The sequence below is a fragment of the Aplidium turbinatum genome, chromosome 5 (assembly GCF_918807975.1).
Source record: "Aplidium turbinatum chromosome 5, kaAplTurb1.1, whole genome shotgun sequence".
Classification (NCBI taxonomy): domain Eukaryota; kingdom Metazoa; phylum Chordata; class Ascidiacea; order Aplousobranchia; family Polyclinidae; genus Aplidium; species Aplidium turbinatum.
The window spans coordinates 34,367,457-34,383,601 of NC_137476.1; the positions used below are offsets into that span (position 1 = coordinate 34,367,457).

General features: G+C 36.9%; 1 protein-coding gene across 2 annotated transcripts; it reads right to left on the bottom strand.

Annotated features, from left to right (window-relative positions):
- Positions 1–1,996: 1,996 nt before the first annotated feature.
- LOC145770759 (alpha-1,3-mannosyl-glycoprotein 4-beta-N-acetylglucosaminyltransferase A-like) lies at positions 1,997–12,170 on the bottom strand. 2 transcript variants are annotated; one of them, XM_082582469.1, is made up of 10 exons: positions 12,066–12,170; positions 11,186–11,356; positions 10,437–10,544; positions 9,914–10,131; positions 9,486–9,719; positions 8,026–8,145; positions 6,931–7,094; positions 6,548–6,648; positions 2,869–3,056; positions 1,997–2,202 (listed from the first exon to the last, which is right to left on the bottom strand). In XM_082582469.1, the coding sequence occupies exons 1-10, from the start codon at positions 12,102–12,104 to the stop codon at positions 2,010–2,012; spliced, it is 1,536 nt and encodes a 511-aa protein (XP_082438595.1). In that variant the 5' UTR covers positions 12,105–12,170; the 3' UTR covers positions 1,997–2,009. The 2 variants fall into 2 exon arrangements, with proteins under 2 accessions (XP_082438595.1, XP_082438594.1); XM_082582468.1 differs by having other exon boundaries at positions 10,437–10,547.
- Positions 12,171–16,145: the final 3,975 nt, after the last annotated feature.

Consider the following 16,145-nt stretch of genomic DNA (forward strand, 5'->3'; position numbering starts at 1 on the left):
CCAAATAAAAATCATGTATGGTGTTATCTTAATTTTGCAGTCGTTGTCTTCTGTCACATGAGGCTGAAAATTCATTCATCAACCATCTCGGGATGTCAATGTTTTCCTGACTATACTGAACGGCTGATCGAGGACAACCAATCTTTGGTCTCATCATTCAATTGTCTCCATTCAGCAAGTGCAGGGCCGAGTTACTCTTTTTTTCGTTTATTATGAATTCTTTCCGTGTTGCATTGGTTCAATTTTTTATTATTAAGTAATTAAACGTATATTTCAGACCTCGCGATTTATATGAAGCGAAGAAAACGATTCAACAAGGTTACTTGCATGCAACATACACCATAAGACATAGGCTATGCCAGCATAACACATTCAGAATAAGCTTTTAAAAAAATATTTTTTTCCCTGCGCACTATCCTATAATTATAAAAAAAAAAACTACTCAGTCAACTACAATCCATCAATGCTTAGCAATTTTGTTACAAGCAAAATATGAGCTATTTTATCCCTGCTTGTAATGTGAGCGTGGCTACGTATGAGCGTGTATGCTGAAAAGCAGCATCCGCTACATGACAAATGTCAAGCATCAGCATTAGGCTACGTTGAAACATAATAGGCTGATGTTCAGTAAAAATGACAACAAAAAGTTGTTTACTGCTGCGATAGTCTAGTGAAAGTGAAATCCTGTGGATGGCTGCATCCGCGATCTGTGAGAGTGGCAAGGAGGAACAAACCGCAGATCACACCATTTACCATGCGCCAAATAGTGTGTGTGGTCTTCGTGAACTGCATGACGAATTAATTCAATGGCTGCTCGACACCTGCCCGAACATTTAGACCGCGTTACCGCCCAAGGGTGGTAAAAGGCAGAGTCCCTCGAGTGGCGAAAAAGTTTCCAACGAAAAAGAGTTTAAATGTCAAAAATATGTCATGCCCTACAAAAGTAGTAGGCTACCGGTATGTGAAAAAAAACGAATAGCCTAAAAGCACAAAGCAAAAACACTAAAAGTAGGCCTAATCATAGCCAAACATGATTTTTCTTCAATTGTAAGCTTAATCTTTCAACTAAAACCAGTGCATTCATTATATTTTCCATCTTTCATTCTTTGATACAGCTACAGCCTATAGGCTACTACCATCTAATTGTTTAATAGCCCACTCATTGATGCAGTTTGAACTCTGACTAAGAATAGTTGTTCTGAAGTCCAACCAGTTTACATCCCAGCCAATAAAATTGATTCTTTCTATATTAAAAAAAAGAAGTTTTCTGGCTGGTTTCAAAAACGTACAAAATCTCTTTTGGTGTTTTCAGTTGGCAGTGGTTGGTAACCTTTCCCACAGAGCACAATAATAATATACGGTAATTAACAAGTTTAATAGTGAAAAATTGCGCAACAGAAAAGGTCCACCGAGTTGAAACAATTTTTAAAAAGATAGCCCAACACGAAATGTAAAAACACAGCGCTTAAAATAAAAATCAGGAAAAATCCTTAGGCTATACTGTGTAATTGTGCATATTATTTGTGAATTAGCCACCGCGGTTGCCTGACAATGCTGTACGGTAACGCAAAAAACAACAAGAAAGTAGGACCAAGAGTGCTAAGACCTACCCTAGGACCGTCAAGCCCAGCGCCGAACAGGTCACTTTTGGAGCGGCCCGACCTGATTTTCCTCTACGAAAAAGAGCAGCCTATGTTTAACAGTAGCACGAGAGGCTGTTCGATTATCCTATGACACTATGTTATTTTGTTTTTGCACTTTCCAATAACGCCAAATAGGACGTTTGTCGTCAGCCAATCTGTAATATGATGGTTCTGACGACGAAATCTTAAAATACACGAAGCGACTATACCGGCTGCGGTTAAATTCACAAAAAGAGTAAGACCAACGAGGTGACGCTACAATCTTGATTACGCCACCGAATGGTAGTCTACAGGCTACGTCTCCGTTTGACCTGAATACAAGCTGTTTAGTAAAAACCACGCGAGGATTATTTCATAAGCCTTTTATCAAATGACGAAAATAAGTCGAAATAACACAGAAAACACCCTTTCTGTCACCCGTATTCGTAGAGCCCTAATCTCGTAATGATGTAAGTGGCACTCTGCCAGCCCGTTGGCGTTGAAGTCGCTACACTTCTCGAATGGCTCATCCTGGTCGTCTTGTGTCATCACCTCCAGAACGCCATAGCCTTCCGTAAGCCTAAAAATTGCACGCTGATATAAATTTAAATGTAACGGCAACAAAGCGGCAATTCATCCTTCATCCGCATAAGTAAGTTTCAGAAATCACTACAAGCGTTGATTTGAAATCACAACATGGTTTGAAACAGGATATTTTAAAGGTTGAAATAGTAAAAAAATAGATATTGAGATCAATAAAATAAAATTTTGATAAATAGATATTATTTTGTAGTTGTTAAAGTGGTAGATAAAATAGGCATTAAGCTAGCATATAGGCCTAGCCTACAAAACGGTCAGTACCTGCATCTACTGTAGTTCGTACAATTCTTAAAATAGTCACTCTGTCATTGCTTAACATTAATATACAGTAAAAATTGACAGGCATTTACTGAAATAACATAATAATTATGCGTTCTTCTAGTGTGAACTAAGCTGAACTATCACAAGATGTATAAGATGATAATCTGCTTTCATTCCGACGTTTCGTCAATCAGACACGACTGACTTTTGACACAACAAACTTTATTTTATTGATCTTAATATTTTTTTTTTCTATTTTAACCTTTAAAATATCCTGTTAGGTAGGCCAGAAGAACGCATAATTATCATGCTATCTAATTAATATGCAGTGCCAAAGCTAAACAGGAAAAACAGGAATTTTCTTAATCACTCAACATCATCTCACATCGCCTTTCTATCCTGGTACCCTGTCTTGACCAATATCTTTGTAACCTTTAAGGGCTTGGCATAGTTCACAGTTAGGTAGTCATCGAAAGTGGATTCGGTAATCAACAACAACTTAACCATGCCTCCGCTGTCTTCATACCACAATACTGGATCCGTTTGATTCAGGAACATAAAAGATGAGTCGATCTGAAACCAAGCACTTGTTATAGGGAAACATTTAAATAAAATTTGGTTATGAGAAAAAATTGTTTGGTTATAAGAATAATTGGTCACTGAAAATAGTAACCAGGGAATACGTCGGCTGCATAGTCGAGAGTCATGATTCGATGTCCAAAAGGGCGCTGATTCAACACTGCTCATGAGTATGCGCTTGTGTCTTTGGTAGGACACTTAACCCATATGCTCCAGCATCGGTTTAAACTGATGAAGAATGCAGATGCAGCACAAAAAGAGAGATTCCAAGCTTATTGATGCTGATGGGAGTCCAGTGTTTGGGTTAAGTGGTCAAATTGATCTAAATAGATTTTTTATTATTAGATTAACCAAAAAGCTGGAATACTATCAGCATTAGCATGGTTGGAATCCTTCTTCTTACGCCGTCTGTTTAAACTGATGTTAGGGGGATACAGATTAATGACACGCCTGAAGACGGACACAAAGAAGATTGGCTTCAATTGAAGATTGGCTTCCTTACCTTCCGGTCTACTTAATCTAAATTGTCAACCACCGGTCTTAAGCCTGGAGATAACGATTGTCAACACAGAGTTATGTTCCAAACGCGTTTGACGGTTAGGTTTACAATTAGGGTTGCCAGATTTTTTTCCTCAAAATAGTGAACATTTTGAAAGCGCGCGACTGCATCCTCAAAGTTCTCAAAGCAGTGGCGTAGCCAGGAATTGTGAAAGGGGAGGTTGACGGCCGGCGGGCAAAGCCCGACGGCGTCTTCTCCAAAGGCGACACCCAGTGGCGGGGGGTCTGGGGGGCCTCCCCTAGAAAATTTTGAAAAATTACTTTGAATTTGGTGCATTCTGAGAGCATTTTCGACAAAAATGTGGGTATAAATATTCCTGTAAAATGGTGCTGTCTGGTGGCATAGCAAAAGGATAAGATCATGTTTTCTTGGGCATTTTTCGGTAATAGAGCTATGTCTCTATGTTTTCTTGTTGCTAATTCCTGACTGGGATATTTGAATGTTTGGTATTGGTAAAACTCGCTCTTTTAATGCAGTTTCGTTTAAAATTAGGCAAACTTTGTTTTAAAGACATAGAGACTAAAAGCATCATTCTCAATATAGTGACGTCACACGCGTGCCAAAAGGGGGTTGCAACCCCAAAAACTCCCTTCTTGGCTAGGCCACTGTCTCAAACACATGCCAAAGCCCAAAATACGCGCAATTGCACCCTCTAACGCATGCAACACGCCTAAATGAGTGCAACCACGCCCAAATATGCAAAGAATTATTGCATAAATTGTTGCAATACAATATGTGATGTTGTCTGACACAACAATTTGGTTCATAAGTGATACCACAGATGAAAATTAATAAAATTTTACTTTCTTGATCTTCTTTAGCAAGTATAGTGCTCTACTTATCACAGTTTGAATCCAGGTAATTGGCTAGCTAGTATCTTGCAGTGTAGGCCTACACACTACACAGCATATACCTACTGAACCAAAAAATGGCAAGAAAAGAGACCCACGATTAGAAGCGCTAATTAGAACACTCCTACTTGCTTATGTAACTTAGTTTACTTAACATACTTTTCATGCGACTGCTGCTTTCAATAAAGGTTTATTTGCAGAAATTTGTTCGTTAAATTCTAAGCAGCTAAAAGGTATGTTAAAGAATACACACAGCTAAACGGTTTCGCTCAGTGGCGTAGCCAGGAATTTTGAAAGGGGGGGGGGGGGGGTTTGACGGCTGTCGGGCGAAGCCCGATGGCGTCTTCGCCAAAGGCGACACCAAGCGGCGGGAAGTTTGGAGGACCTCTCCCAGAAAATTTTGAAAAATTACTTTGAATTTGGTGCATTCTGAGAGCATTTTCAACAAAAAATATGGGTATAAATATTCCTGTAAAATGGTGCTGTCCGGTGGCATATCAAAAGGATAAGATCACGTTTTCTTGGGCATTTTTCGGTAATAAAGCTAAGTCTCTACGTTTTCTTGTTGCTAATTCCCAGCTGAGATATTTGAATGTTTGGTATTGGCAAAACTCGCTCTGTTAATGCAGTTTCGTTTAAAATTAGGCAAACTTTGTTTTGAGGCATAAAGACTGAAAGCATCATTCTCAATATCATGACGTCACACGCGTGACAAAGGGGGGGGGGGGTTGTAACCCCCCCCCCTTGGCTACGCCACTGCGCTCATCTGTCAATATGTTACCCATAACACTGAAAATTCTCTCAACATTGGCATTAGATACAGGAATAGACATTGCATACTGGACAAATTTTAACAATTTAGGTGCAGTTTCTTTCTGAAAGAAGTCAGTCCACTTTTCCAGCGATGATCTTAACTTATAAGCACATCACACATGATTGAGTAGCTGGCCTACACAGTCTATAAACAAACAGTTAAATGGCCAAACTTCTAGGCTGTTAGTTGCTCAGGCTAGTGGCTTTCAGTTTGTCAGCTACCTAGGCTGTACGGTGGCCGGTCGATTGGTCGACAGACATTTGGTCGACAGTCATTTGGTCGATAGACATTTGGTCGACAGGACGTTTGGTCGACAGACAATTGGTCGACAGACATTTGGTCGACAGGACATTTGGTCGGCAGACATTTGGTCGACAGGACATTTGGTCGACAAGACATTTGGTCGACAAGACATTTGGTCGACAGGACATTTGAGTTAGAGTTAGGGTTAGGGCTAGAGTTAGGTTAGGGTTAGTTAACCCTAAAATGAATCGTTCTGTCGACCAAATGTCCTGTCGACGAAATATCTTGTCGACCAATTGTCTGTCGACCAAACGTCCTGTCGACCAAATGTCTGTCGACCAAATGTCTTGTCGACCAAATGTCTGTCGACCAAACGTCCTGTCGACCAATTGTCTGTCGACCAAATGACTGTCGACCAATTGTCTTTCGACCAATTGATCGGATACCGGCTGTACAGTGTACACTCCACTTTTGGACTTCGTGCTGGCCAAGCCTGGCTTTGGCGAAATTACACTGGGGTAGCATATTAGGGGTTTTTCCTCAAAGCACCAGACTCATGTGCTTTTACTCTCTAAGCAGCAGAAGTGTATAGTCACTGGTTAATCCATGGCTATTGGCTAAAATATATTGACAGAATTGTAGACAAAAATTAATTGTCAAAATAGTTTACAGTGAATATTTTCTTAAAATAGTGATTTGTTCACTAAAATAGTGAACATCTGGCAACCCTATTTACAATAGGGATTTCCAAAAACAGCAAAAACTATATGCTCAGAGTGGAATATGTTAAGAAAGTGTTGACAAATGTTTTTTAAATCAAAATACATGTTGACACTTGACATTTTTACAAAGGTTAGTCTCTTTGCATTCCCGCTTACGTAGCAAACCTTAACCGCCAATGTTAAGCAGAGACGCGGCTAAATATAATATCAATACAACGTCGGCATCATTATATGTCTTGGTTACTGGCCTGCCTCTGGGTTATGTGACTTGCAATGGAAATTCCAACAATGCTCACCGTTCCGATCGGATTCATGTGAGGATTACTGGATGCAGGATGAAAGATAAAGGAGGAATCATATAGATTTTGGTACTTCCCATCCAAAGAAGAATGAATTCCTTCAAATAAACGAAATATTGGACAAGACAAAAAACTAAAAAATTGTATGTGTCGTTTGCTATGTAGGCTATAACATCTACTGCATTCATTCAACCGAATTGCTGTACTTCATCGTCAACTATCTGTTTATAGTATAGAAAAACCTCTAACACACATTTGATAGCATGCTTGAAAGAGAGCGCAACCTCATCTCAAACTAAATCATCAATCACTGGAGCTGAATCAAATGCCTGGATACGACAAACGGTCTCTCAAAGCATGTTGCCATCACCCAATGTTACCTATATGCTGAAAGATTCCACGGCTAAGAGCAGGCTTTAAACTATCTTTAATCTGCCAGCACTCGGTGGGTTCCATCTCGGGATGGCAAGCCTTGATCGTTACAAAGTCATTCATGAGCCAGTCTATTGGCTTATCGCCGTAAAAGTTGAAAAGATATGTGACCCTGAAAAAACGAAAACAATCGAAAAAGTTCAAAAGATGAGTGGTGGGCTAAAAACAAGAAAATACAAACATAATTATTCTATAAAAAACTAATGTATTACTTAATAACATCAAGGAACCAAAACAAAAGCTGAGAGATATCAGCGTCTATTTCATTGTTTATACTGTATATGAAGAATTTATTTAGTAATATGAAATTACTTGCGTTCATCCGGTGGCTGCACTAGGCGACCACCTGATGGTAGTGGCAGGAAAACACCAGGCTACCTGTTCAGCAGTAAGTGGCATAACACCGGAAGAACGCAAATCATATTATAATCAATGCCTGGTGAATAATCTCTTTCTGTAAATCTAATTAATGTTAAACATATGATACATTTTTATTTCCTATTAAAACTATCAAACTTGAATACGATTACTGCTTTTCAGCTCATTGTGTAATGGCCAATGTTCAATCACCAATGCAACAACGTCCTCATAGATTGGCTAAATGAAAACTGTTTGACTTATAACGTCATAAGAAACAACAACGAAAATAAACGAAAAGCAAAATAATAGTCTTACAGTTAGAAAATAGAAAAAGCAAAGTTATCACATGCCCCCCACTAATGGCTTTATGAAGTTCGTGCGAACAATCCTTGCATTTGGTTCGTTATAACTTAGCTCTTGGGGAGTTGAGTTTCTGTTTTATTTTTCTTCTACGTTTTATGATATGGACCATTTGAGTCTGGTGCAAAATGTGAAGAAATAAATGTGAGAGTAGTTTTTGACAATTGCGGAAAAAGATGTCAAAGGCTTCCTAGCTTTACATGAGGTAACTTGTTCAAAATTTTGAAGAAATCCTAACCCAAATGACGTACACAAATTCCTAAGTTTTTTTTATATTTTATGACAACGTCACAATGGTTGAAAGTGACCTTGAGCTTACTTACCAGATGGGAATATCCGATGTTCTAAACAGTTTCCCGATAGAACTTAAGTCAGCCAGTGACAAATAGACGTATGGATTGTTTTTATGCATTGCGGCAAAATTTTGTAAAGCTCCGATGTAACTAAAACAAAGCAACACTCATATTTTAACTTTCTGGAATTTCATGCACATGAAATACAAAACAAAGTACAGTAAGTTTTTGTCGTCACCTGGAAGACATGTTAGACACAGAAACATACAAACGGAATTAACTCACCAAGTATCAGAATCAGGGTTGAGAAAAACCCGGTTTTTTTTAAAAAAGCCCAACCCGCCCGGATTTTTTTAAAAAAACCCGGGTTTTTTTGGGTTTTATTGTTTTTTTTTAAAACAGGTGCAAAAAAAGGTAGATTCATGCTTATTTCACCTCAAAACTACTTTTTACGAATGAAGTGCCTTTCACTCACAGTACATGCTTGCATAACTCAATAAAATAATGCACTAGGGCTGTTGTTGCTTGAATGTTGCATCATCCATTAATTTCAAGATCAAGTTGGATGTTGCATCATCCACCGATTTCTATACCAAGTTGATGCTACCGTGGTAGAAATCACATTATTGCATCATCATTTGCTTTAGATTTGAAGGCAAGGAGCATTTATGCCATCATGTTTAAACATTTTTTATCATTTATATATATATTATATATAGTAATGGATGAGCAATTGAGCGATTGCGTGGCCAATGGCCATTTAGGCAAATGCTCTGAAACAGCCATGGGTTAGAATCCAGAATCTGTAATTGGTAAATAGCCTCCTAAATTGCATTTCACATCATATTATATATACAGACTACAGCAGAGTAGTACTTTCACCAGTTTAACTATAAGGCCTTCTTGCATAAATGAGTTTTAATGTAGTATACACAAAGTGGCATTACTTGATTTTTGTGTACTGTACAATATCCACTGCGTGTTCAGTTTATTCTTGGAAATTTACTTCACAATCACATCCTTAAGTCCTAATTTAAAGTTTGTTTTAAGTGCCTTGTAGTGTTTTTGTTCATTTTTTTAATTTTTTAATAAAAACTGGAAAAATATGATGCTCTGGGTTTTTTTATGGGTTTTTTTAAGTGGGTTTTTTTAAAAAAACCCACCCGGTTTTTTTTGGGTCGGGTAAAATACCGACAACCCTGATCAGAATCAATTAAAGAATCTTGTTGCAAACTCATGTTTCATATCTTTTGTTAAACACTTTCTGTGCCATGAAACAATTTTCCACTCTGATTTCTGGTGCTCATAAAATTGATGCAAATAAAATAAACAGCTTGATGCACGAAACTGCTTGGCAAAGGTAAAAATTATATTTATTATGAAACGTCATCTTCCCAAGTCTAAAACGCTTACTTATTAGACATGCACGGAGTTAAAACTATTACTACTGTACATATCTATTGTGTCTACTTAGCACTTTACCCACTTACCCTATGGCAGCGATTACGTCATCTTCCATCATGAGGTAATATGGTGCAACATTTCGGCAATAGAACATTAGATAAGCCGCATCAAATACTTCTTTAGATCTCCATTGCAACCTTTTTGGGAGGTCTCCAAACGTTTGTGGCAGCCGACGAAAGTTTGGATAGAAATGTAAAGGGGGTGATATGATTTGCAACAACCCATTGTCAATTTCTCTTGAAAAGTTTGAATAAATGTGCCTGGACGAAATCAGGAGAGTCAATAAAATATAGAGAAAAGTAAACAACACACAATGACTGTAGGTCTATCAAAGGTATAAACATATGTTTTAGAATGAATCGATCCATTGTGATGTATTTTTCATTGTTGGAATGCAAAAGAAACAATGCAGTTAAAATAGAATACAGTGATGATGACTTTTGTAACAACTCACTCTGCTGTTCCGTACACGTAGTCCATATTGGTTTCAGCAAGTAAAACAACAATGGCAACATTTTTTTCCTTTACCGGGTACATATTGTCGATTAAACTCCGAAGTGTTTCATGCAAATAAGAAACCCCGTTTGGCCGCTTTATAGAAGGTATCCCAATCACCACAGAGACATTCTTTGTCCTTCCCTTCCCCATTATGTATTCAGGCTTAAAATTTTTCTGTAAAAAAAACATCACTGAAATTAATAAAACAGAAAAAATTATTATTCAACGTAAAATTGTTATCTTCAACAAATAAAAATGTAACTAATTCAACAACAGGTGATATCAGCTTTAATTTTATGACTTTTAAAGAAAAAACGGTTGGTAAAGAGGTGACTTTCTTCAACCATAGACAGATAAAACCAAGCAACCACACGGCATTTAACATTATACATTATATATTATGTAAATGCCGTGTGGTTGCTTGGTTTTATCTGTCTTTGGTTAAAGAATAAAAAAAAAGTTATTAATATTGTAAATACCTGAAATAAGTAAGGTACATTGTTAATGTCGTCTCCGGTTTTGTACTGTCCATTATCCTCCATGGCATCAAACCACTCGCGAAGACGTTCATCACGAACAGGCGACTCCTTCTAACCATCAATCCGTGTGTGTCAAATTCACTTTAAGTAACTTTGCTCTATCTATCATTCCATGTACCGGCACGCTTTTGCCAGGAAAAAGCCATGCTTCACCAAATTGAACATCTATTAGGCTACGTGAGCATAAGCTGGGACTTTACAAAACATGACATCACAATCCTTTTAAATATTGTAGGACAAGTTGCACAAAAATGACATTCATATAATTGTACTGTAAAATTGGCACATAAATCATGCTAATTCTATCACATGTTGAAGTTTTTAAAAGGCTAAAACGGAGTTATTAAATTACATCTGAGATTAAATTCACATTTTCAAAGACTAAACATTGTCAACATCTCTCATGCGTGTGAAAAGTGCAATGATAAAATGGGTGTTTAGAATGTTGAGTGTGTGAAATAAAAGTAAAAATTAACAACAGTGCTCCACTTCTTATTGTTATGATAAGCTTGTGAGGAAAGTAAAATTGACATCTTGCAAAACTTAACCATGAAACTTTAGTCGCTTTATGTGAAATCTTTCTGCTTTCTTTGTACTGATTAATCCAAAAAATTAAAAAAGGATGATAAAGCATCCTGCAAAAAAAGGAAAACATAATTGAATTGATTGATGAAAGAATAGAAGCTTACTGATTTTTCTGGCGAAGACAAAGCTTTATATTCTTGGATGACACGATGCATTTCATCATGAAATAAACTCCGAAGTTGGTTTCTACCCAACATATTTCTCATTGACAGCAAAATGTTGGTATTTATAAACATAGCACCAATGGACACCGCCAGAAAAAACACAAAAGTACTCTAAAAAATAGAAATGTGAAATAATATTGTAATTTTAAAGCAGCTTTACTGTAATTTTACTGTATGCTTGCAATTTGCATACTTGGGTTGTACAATGTACATTTATTCATAATCTTGAACCAATAATATCAGAACTTGGTGATAGCTAAAAGAGGTTGACAAAACATACTTTTGCCATGGGCCGAGCAAATAAGTCTATACTTGCAACTACTGTCATACAAAATGTATTGTTTACGACAAATATCAAACAAAGAAACAAACTGTCATTAAGGTATTTTCTATTGTCTTTACCACTTGGCTACTAATTAGTGGAATGTGAAAAGACAAACTTTGAAACTTTTCTTATGTCACAAAAAACTGTGTCTGTGAAACATATTTTGGAAAATCAAGTTGATTTAAAACTTAATGTTTAAAAACCTACCTTGGCTCGCACAAGTTTACAAAGTTCTGCAAATCATTACGGTACGGTGCTAACATACTTTCTGTTGAACAATCAATCATTGAAAGTTGAATAAACCACATTAATAGCATATGTTATATTTGTTGAATATAAGGTTTAAAAAGTATTGACAATATCATTGACCTACAACACACTAGCCCAGTAAAAATCAAAAACTTGTTTCTTTCAAACAGATTCAGGGTTAAAATCTCTATCATATTATGCAATAAATTGAGTTATAATATTAGGTTTTAAGCAAAACTTTCTTACCCGAAACTTTGTTCCCAAACTCATTATAGATGTCTTCATAACAACACTTAATCAAGGTTTTTTTATTCTTTTTTAATTGTCTAACAAAGATGCTCTTAAACCTGTGATAATATTGTTCATTAAACTGAAACCACGTTCACATTCTGCTTTTAAACAAGGTAAAGTTGAAATAGCTATCATTGTCAAGAAAGGCTTCAAATTATTGGGCACAATTTCAACTTTTTCATTAAAGTCTCTTAATCCTTGGATAAACTGTATTTCATCAATGTCAAACCATCTAAAAATTCTTCGCACTTCTGCTTTTCCATGACACAAATTTCCTTCTATCAGTTTTTCAGGTTGCAAGTTAGCAATATTAACCAATAGTTGACCATTTTCAGTGTCGGCATTATCGCAAAGTCTCATCTGCATTCTGCTGACATCTAACAATGCTCTAAATAAATTAATTCGCGTCAGTTGTCACCACTTTGGAAAACTCTCTTTGGAAAACCAGAGGGCATACTTTAGTTGCTCGAAAAAGCAGAGAGTATACTGAATATACCGCCGTATATTGCGTATACCACCGTATACCCTCAAATACAGCACTGCTTAAGTCTGAATTGATATTCTTTTTTTAACCATCAATTTGATGTTAAAAATTATAGAGACTGTCATAAACACAAGTGTAGAGTACAAAAGGGTGCTACACACCTACAAAATTTTCCATTTGTTTGATGTCCTTTTGCAGGCTCTTAGCTGTTGCGAAAATGCTTAGGGATGAAAAAATTGTCAAACTTTCACCACAGTTATATTTTAGAAAAGGTACCACAGTGCAGTATTTAGCCTAAAGCTTTGAGATCAACGCATATCTGTGATGGAAACAGCTATAAGTGAACACACCTCTTTATTAATACATTTTCATAAATTGCTGTCCTGCATCCTAGCTTTTCAGCAAGGCACAAGGTAACCCCGCAACTAGCTAGACCAGCAGAAAACATTTTGGCGCAATATAATCTGATACAATATTGTTGACATGTTATGGTTCATTGATGTTTGTGTTACGTGTTGCCATGTTTTTTTTTAATTCTCCAGAGGGTTTTTGTGTTCATTCGTTTCCAAATCGTAGCAACTTGGTTTCGTTGTGTACTCGATCAAATCTGAAACGAATGAAAATCTTAAAAAGCACAAAGCTTCGTGCAGTGAAAAATGAGCATCCTTGAATTAATAAAGAATTCATTCATAGTCTACGTTGTGTTGCGCACTAAACCCAGAACAACAACAAATTCACAATGTTTTTAACCAAAAACGTATCGTTGGATTAGATTTTACTCGACTATCTTGGAACATTGATCTTTCAGTTACAGGTTTACGTACCGTAGTTTATTTGTTTTACGTAGGTTTTTCTTAATCCACCCTAAAAATTTCTTGCGTTTGGCATATTGATTGATTGAACCTTTCCGGTGTGAGAAAACTTATTTGTAAGTTTATTCCGAAATATAGAGGTTTTGAACCACTGACGCAGGCCGGGTCACCAAAATTGACAGAGATAGGCTATGCAATCATAAGTTATCCAGACAGGCCTATAACGTAGCCTATGTGATAGGCCTACAAATCCGGATGAGTCGTTACATGCCTTGTGTTTATAGCCTACTTAGGTTTGTAGCCTACAGAATACTTTAGTAAGCCACATCTTCACATCAGCCTAGGCTGAAATTACATGAGATAACAAATATTGCTAATAGTCTACTTTATCAACAAAGATTTGTAATTTTAATTGTCATGTCACGTGGGGTATTAATTAGCTTCATTGAGCTGCTTTAATTACAGCGTCATCTGCATCTTATTGTTTCATGAATAAAGCAAAAAATATGCAGAATAAGCACAATTTGAATAAATGGTGATCAATTAATTTCACATTACGAAAATAAGAAACATTTTGTGCATATGCCCCATAGCCAGGGGCGCCGGAAGCAGGGGGGCAGTGGGGGCGAATGCCCCCCTGCCCTCAAAATTTCTGCAGATGGAGGGGCAGGGGGCAATGGTGCCCTTTTAAAGTCATGTAAGCTACTGCACATTTTGCAATACCGGTATACAATTTCTGCTATTCGCTTTTAGCCTAATTATAATCTTTCATTTTTGCCTCAAAATAATATTTATGGCACAAAAGTTTGCAACACAGTACAGGCCTTAAAACTCGTTTTTTTTTTCGGCAGCCATCGTGGCCTACCGGGAGCTCCTGCTCGGTTGCCAAATCTGCGTGCTTGGAGGCCAAAATACAAAATAAAAACAACGATAGCACAAGTAAATAGCATTAAACTTGCAACAATGCTAAAATGATCACTTAGCATTGTTGAAGTCTGGGCTTGGGCGACGTCCTACAATAGAATCGTTGCACCACGCAATAACTGTTTTATCGGGATTGTAATCCAGTACTGCGGGACCATCTAACGACATTCGCACGAGTGTCTCCAATGTGGTTGATTTTAAAGAAGTTCACCATTCCCCTAGAATTCTTTTTAGCAACGAAAAACAATCAATCAATCAATCAAGTTTATTTTCGGCATAGCTCCACATTCATTTTCAAAGTACACATCAGGAGATATAACAAATAGCTTTTTTTTTTATATGGAAACTACACCATGGAGGCACCGAAAAAACCATGCGGTTATCTATGTCAAGGTGCCCCCACATGGGATGTTTTACTGGATACAATATATAATTGGATTAATAGTACAGAAAAAACAAACAAACACAAAGAAAAACAACAACAACAACAAAAAAGGAAAAAAAAAGTTATCAACAACAGTAGCCTAAAGCAACAATATAATCACAAAATGACACTTAAATGGGTCAGTAACTGGTAGCCTAGGACAGTTTATCAATGCCAATAATGTAAATAATGCCAAAAATCAGCTTTAGTAATTTGAAATGAGTTGTTTTTTATATTCCTTTTTGAAAGAAGAAAACGACAACATTGTGATTTGCTTTGGGATATTATTCCACAAGGTTGCTCCAGCATATTTAATGCATTTTTTCCCAGAATTGGAATTTATTTGCTGAATATATATAGACTCTTTCTTAGCACTTCTGGTTGAATACTTGTGAATGTCTTTAGATTTTGTGAACATGTTTTCAAAATGATTTGGTAATATATTATGGTGGATTTTAAACATAAATTTTCCTAGTTCTAGTCGATGAATATCTTCTATCTTGAGTATATCAAACTCCTTATATTTGGGGGAAAGTTTTGTGTAGTAGTCACAGTTGGCTATACATCTCAGTGCATTGTTTTGCAAGGTGTTCAGAATTTTAAGATTGGAAGAGTCAGCTGTGCCCCAGCTTGTGAACGTTCGACATGTGTTGACGCCGGCAAGGTAATAAGTATTTCAATGATGTGAAAGACATTACTAAAAGAAGCATAATTTTTGCAAAATATGATCAAAAAATGTTTTCCCCTCGGATGTCAACTAACCTAGTTCTCCTTTTTAACAACGATTCAATGTCCGACAACATCGAATCGACATAAAAACTACAATATTGCCAGCCGATGTAAATTAGCACTTCGGATTAAGACTTTGTTAAAATAAACGTCGGGAATTACAAACAAGACTTACAGCGCTAGTGATCGCAGATGGATATATTCCATCAATAACAAATATTCCCGCACAATACAACAGTGGCGATTATATCGGGCTGACCTAATTTTGCATCACTTTTTGATACTACATATTTTCGACATTTAATCCACGATAATTCTATTGCGAAATTAAATAATTGGCTAGAAGAGACCGGCGGCCGAACTTGGCCGATTGAGGAGGTAGCACCGACGGTCATTCAAGCACTACTTAGCGGCCATGGCCGCAGGCTGTTTTAAGGCTTCACAGTAGGTGACATCATTATAATTTAGCATGATGCTCTTCTTTGTATACCGGACACTTGTAGGCTATCATTACTCAATACTTAGTGAGCTGATAGATTAGCATTGTCGCTATAACTTATCTTAAAACTTGAAAAAAATTGGCCTTTTAGTTAAAAAAAGTGCCCTTTTTTCGTAATCCTGCCCCCCCAGTCAAAAATCGTTCCGGCGCCTCTGAGTAGGCT

Bases quoted from the DNA above. Each gene is read 5' to 3' on its own strand.
- LOC145770759 (XM_082582468.1), bottom strand. From the start codon at position 12,104: ATGAAGACATCTATAATGAGTTTGGGAACAAAGTTTCGG. The intron at 10,548-11,185 runs GTAAGCTTCTAT...ATTGATGGTTAG, and splicing joins TGTCTTCGCCAGAAAAATCA to AAGGAGTCGCCTGTTCGTGA. The intron at 9,720-9,913 runs GTGAGTTGTTAC...GATTTCGTCCAG, and splicing joins TACGTGTACGGAACAGCAGA to GCACATTTATTCAAACTTTT.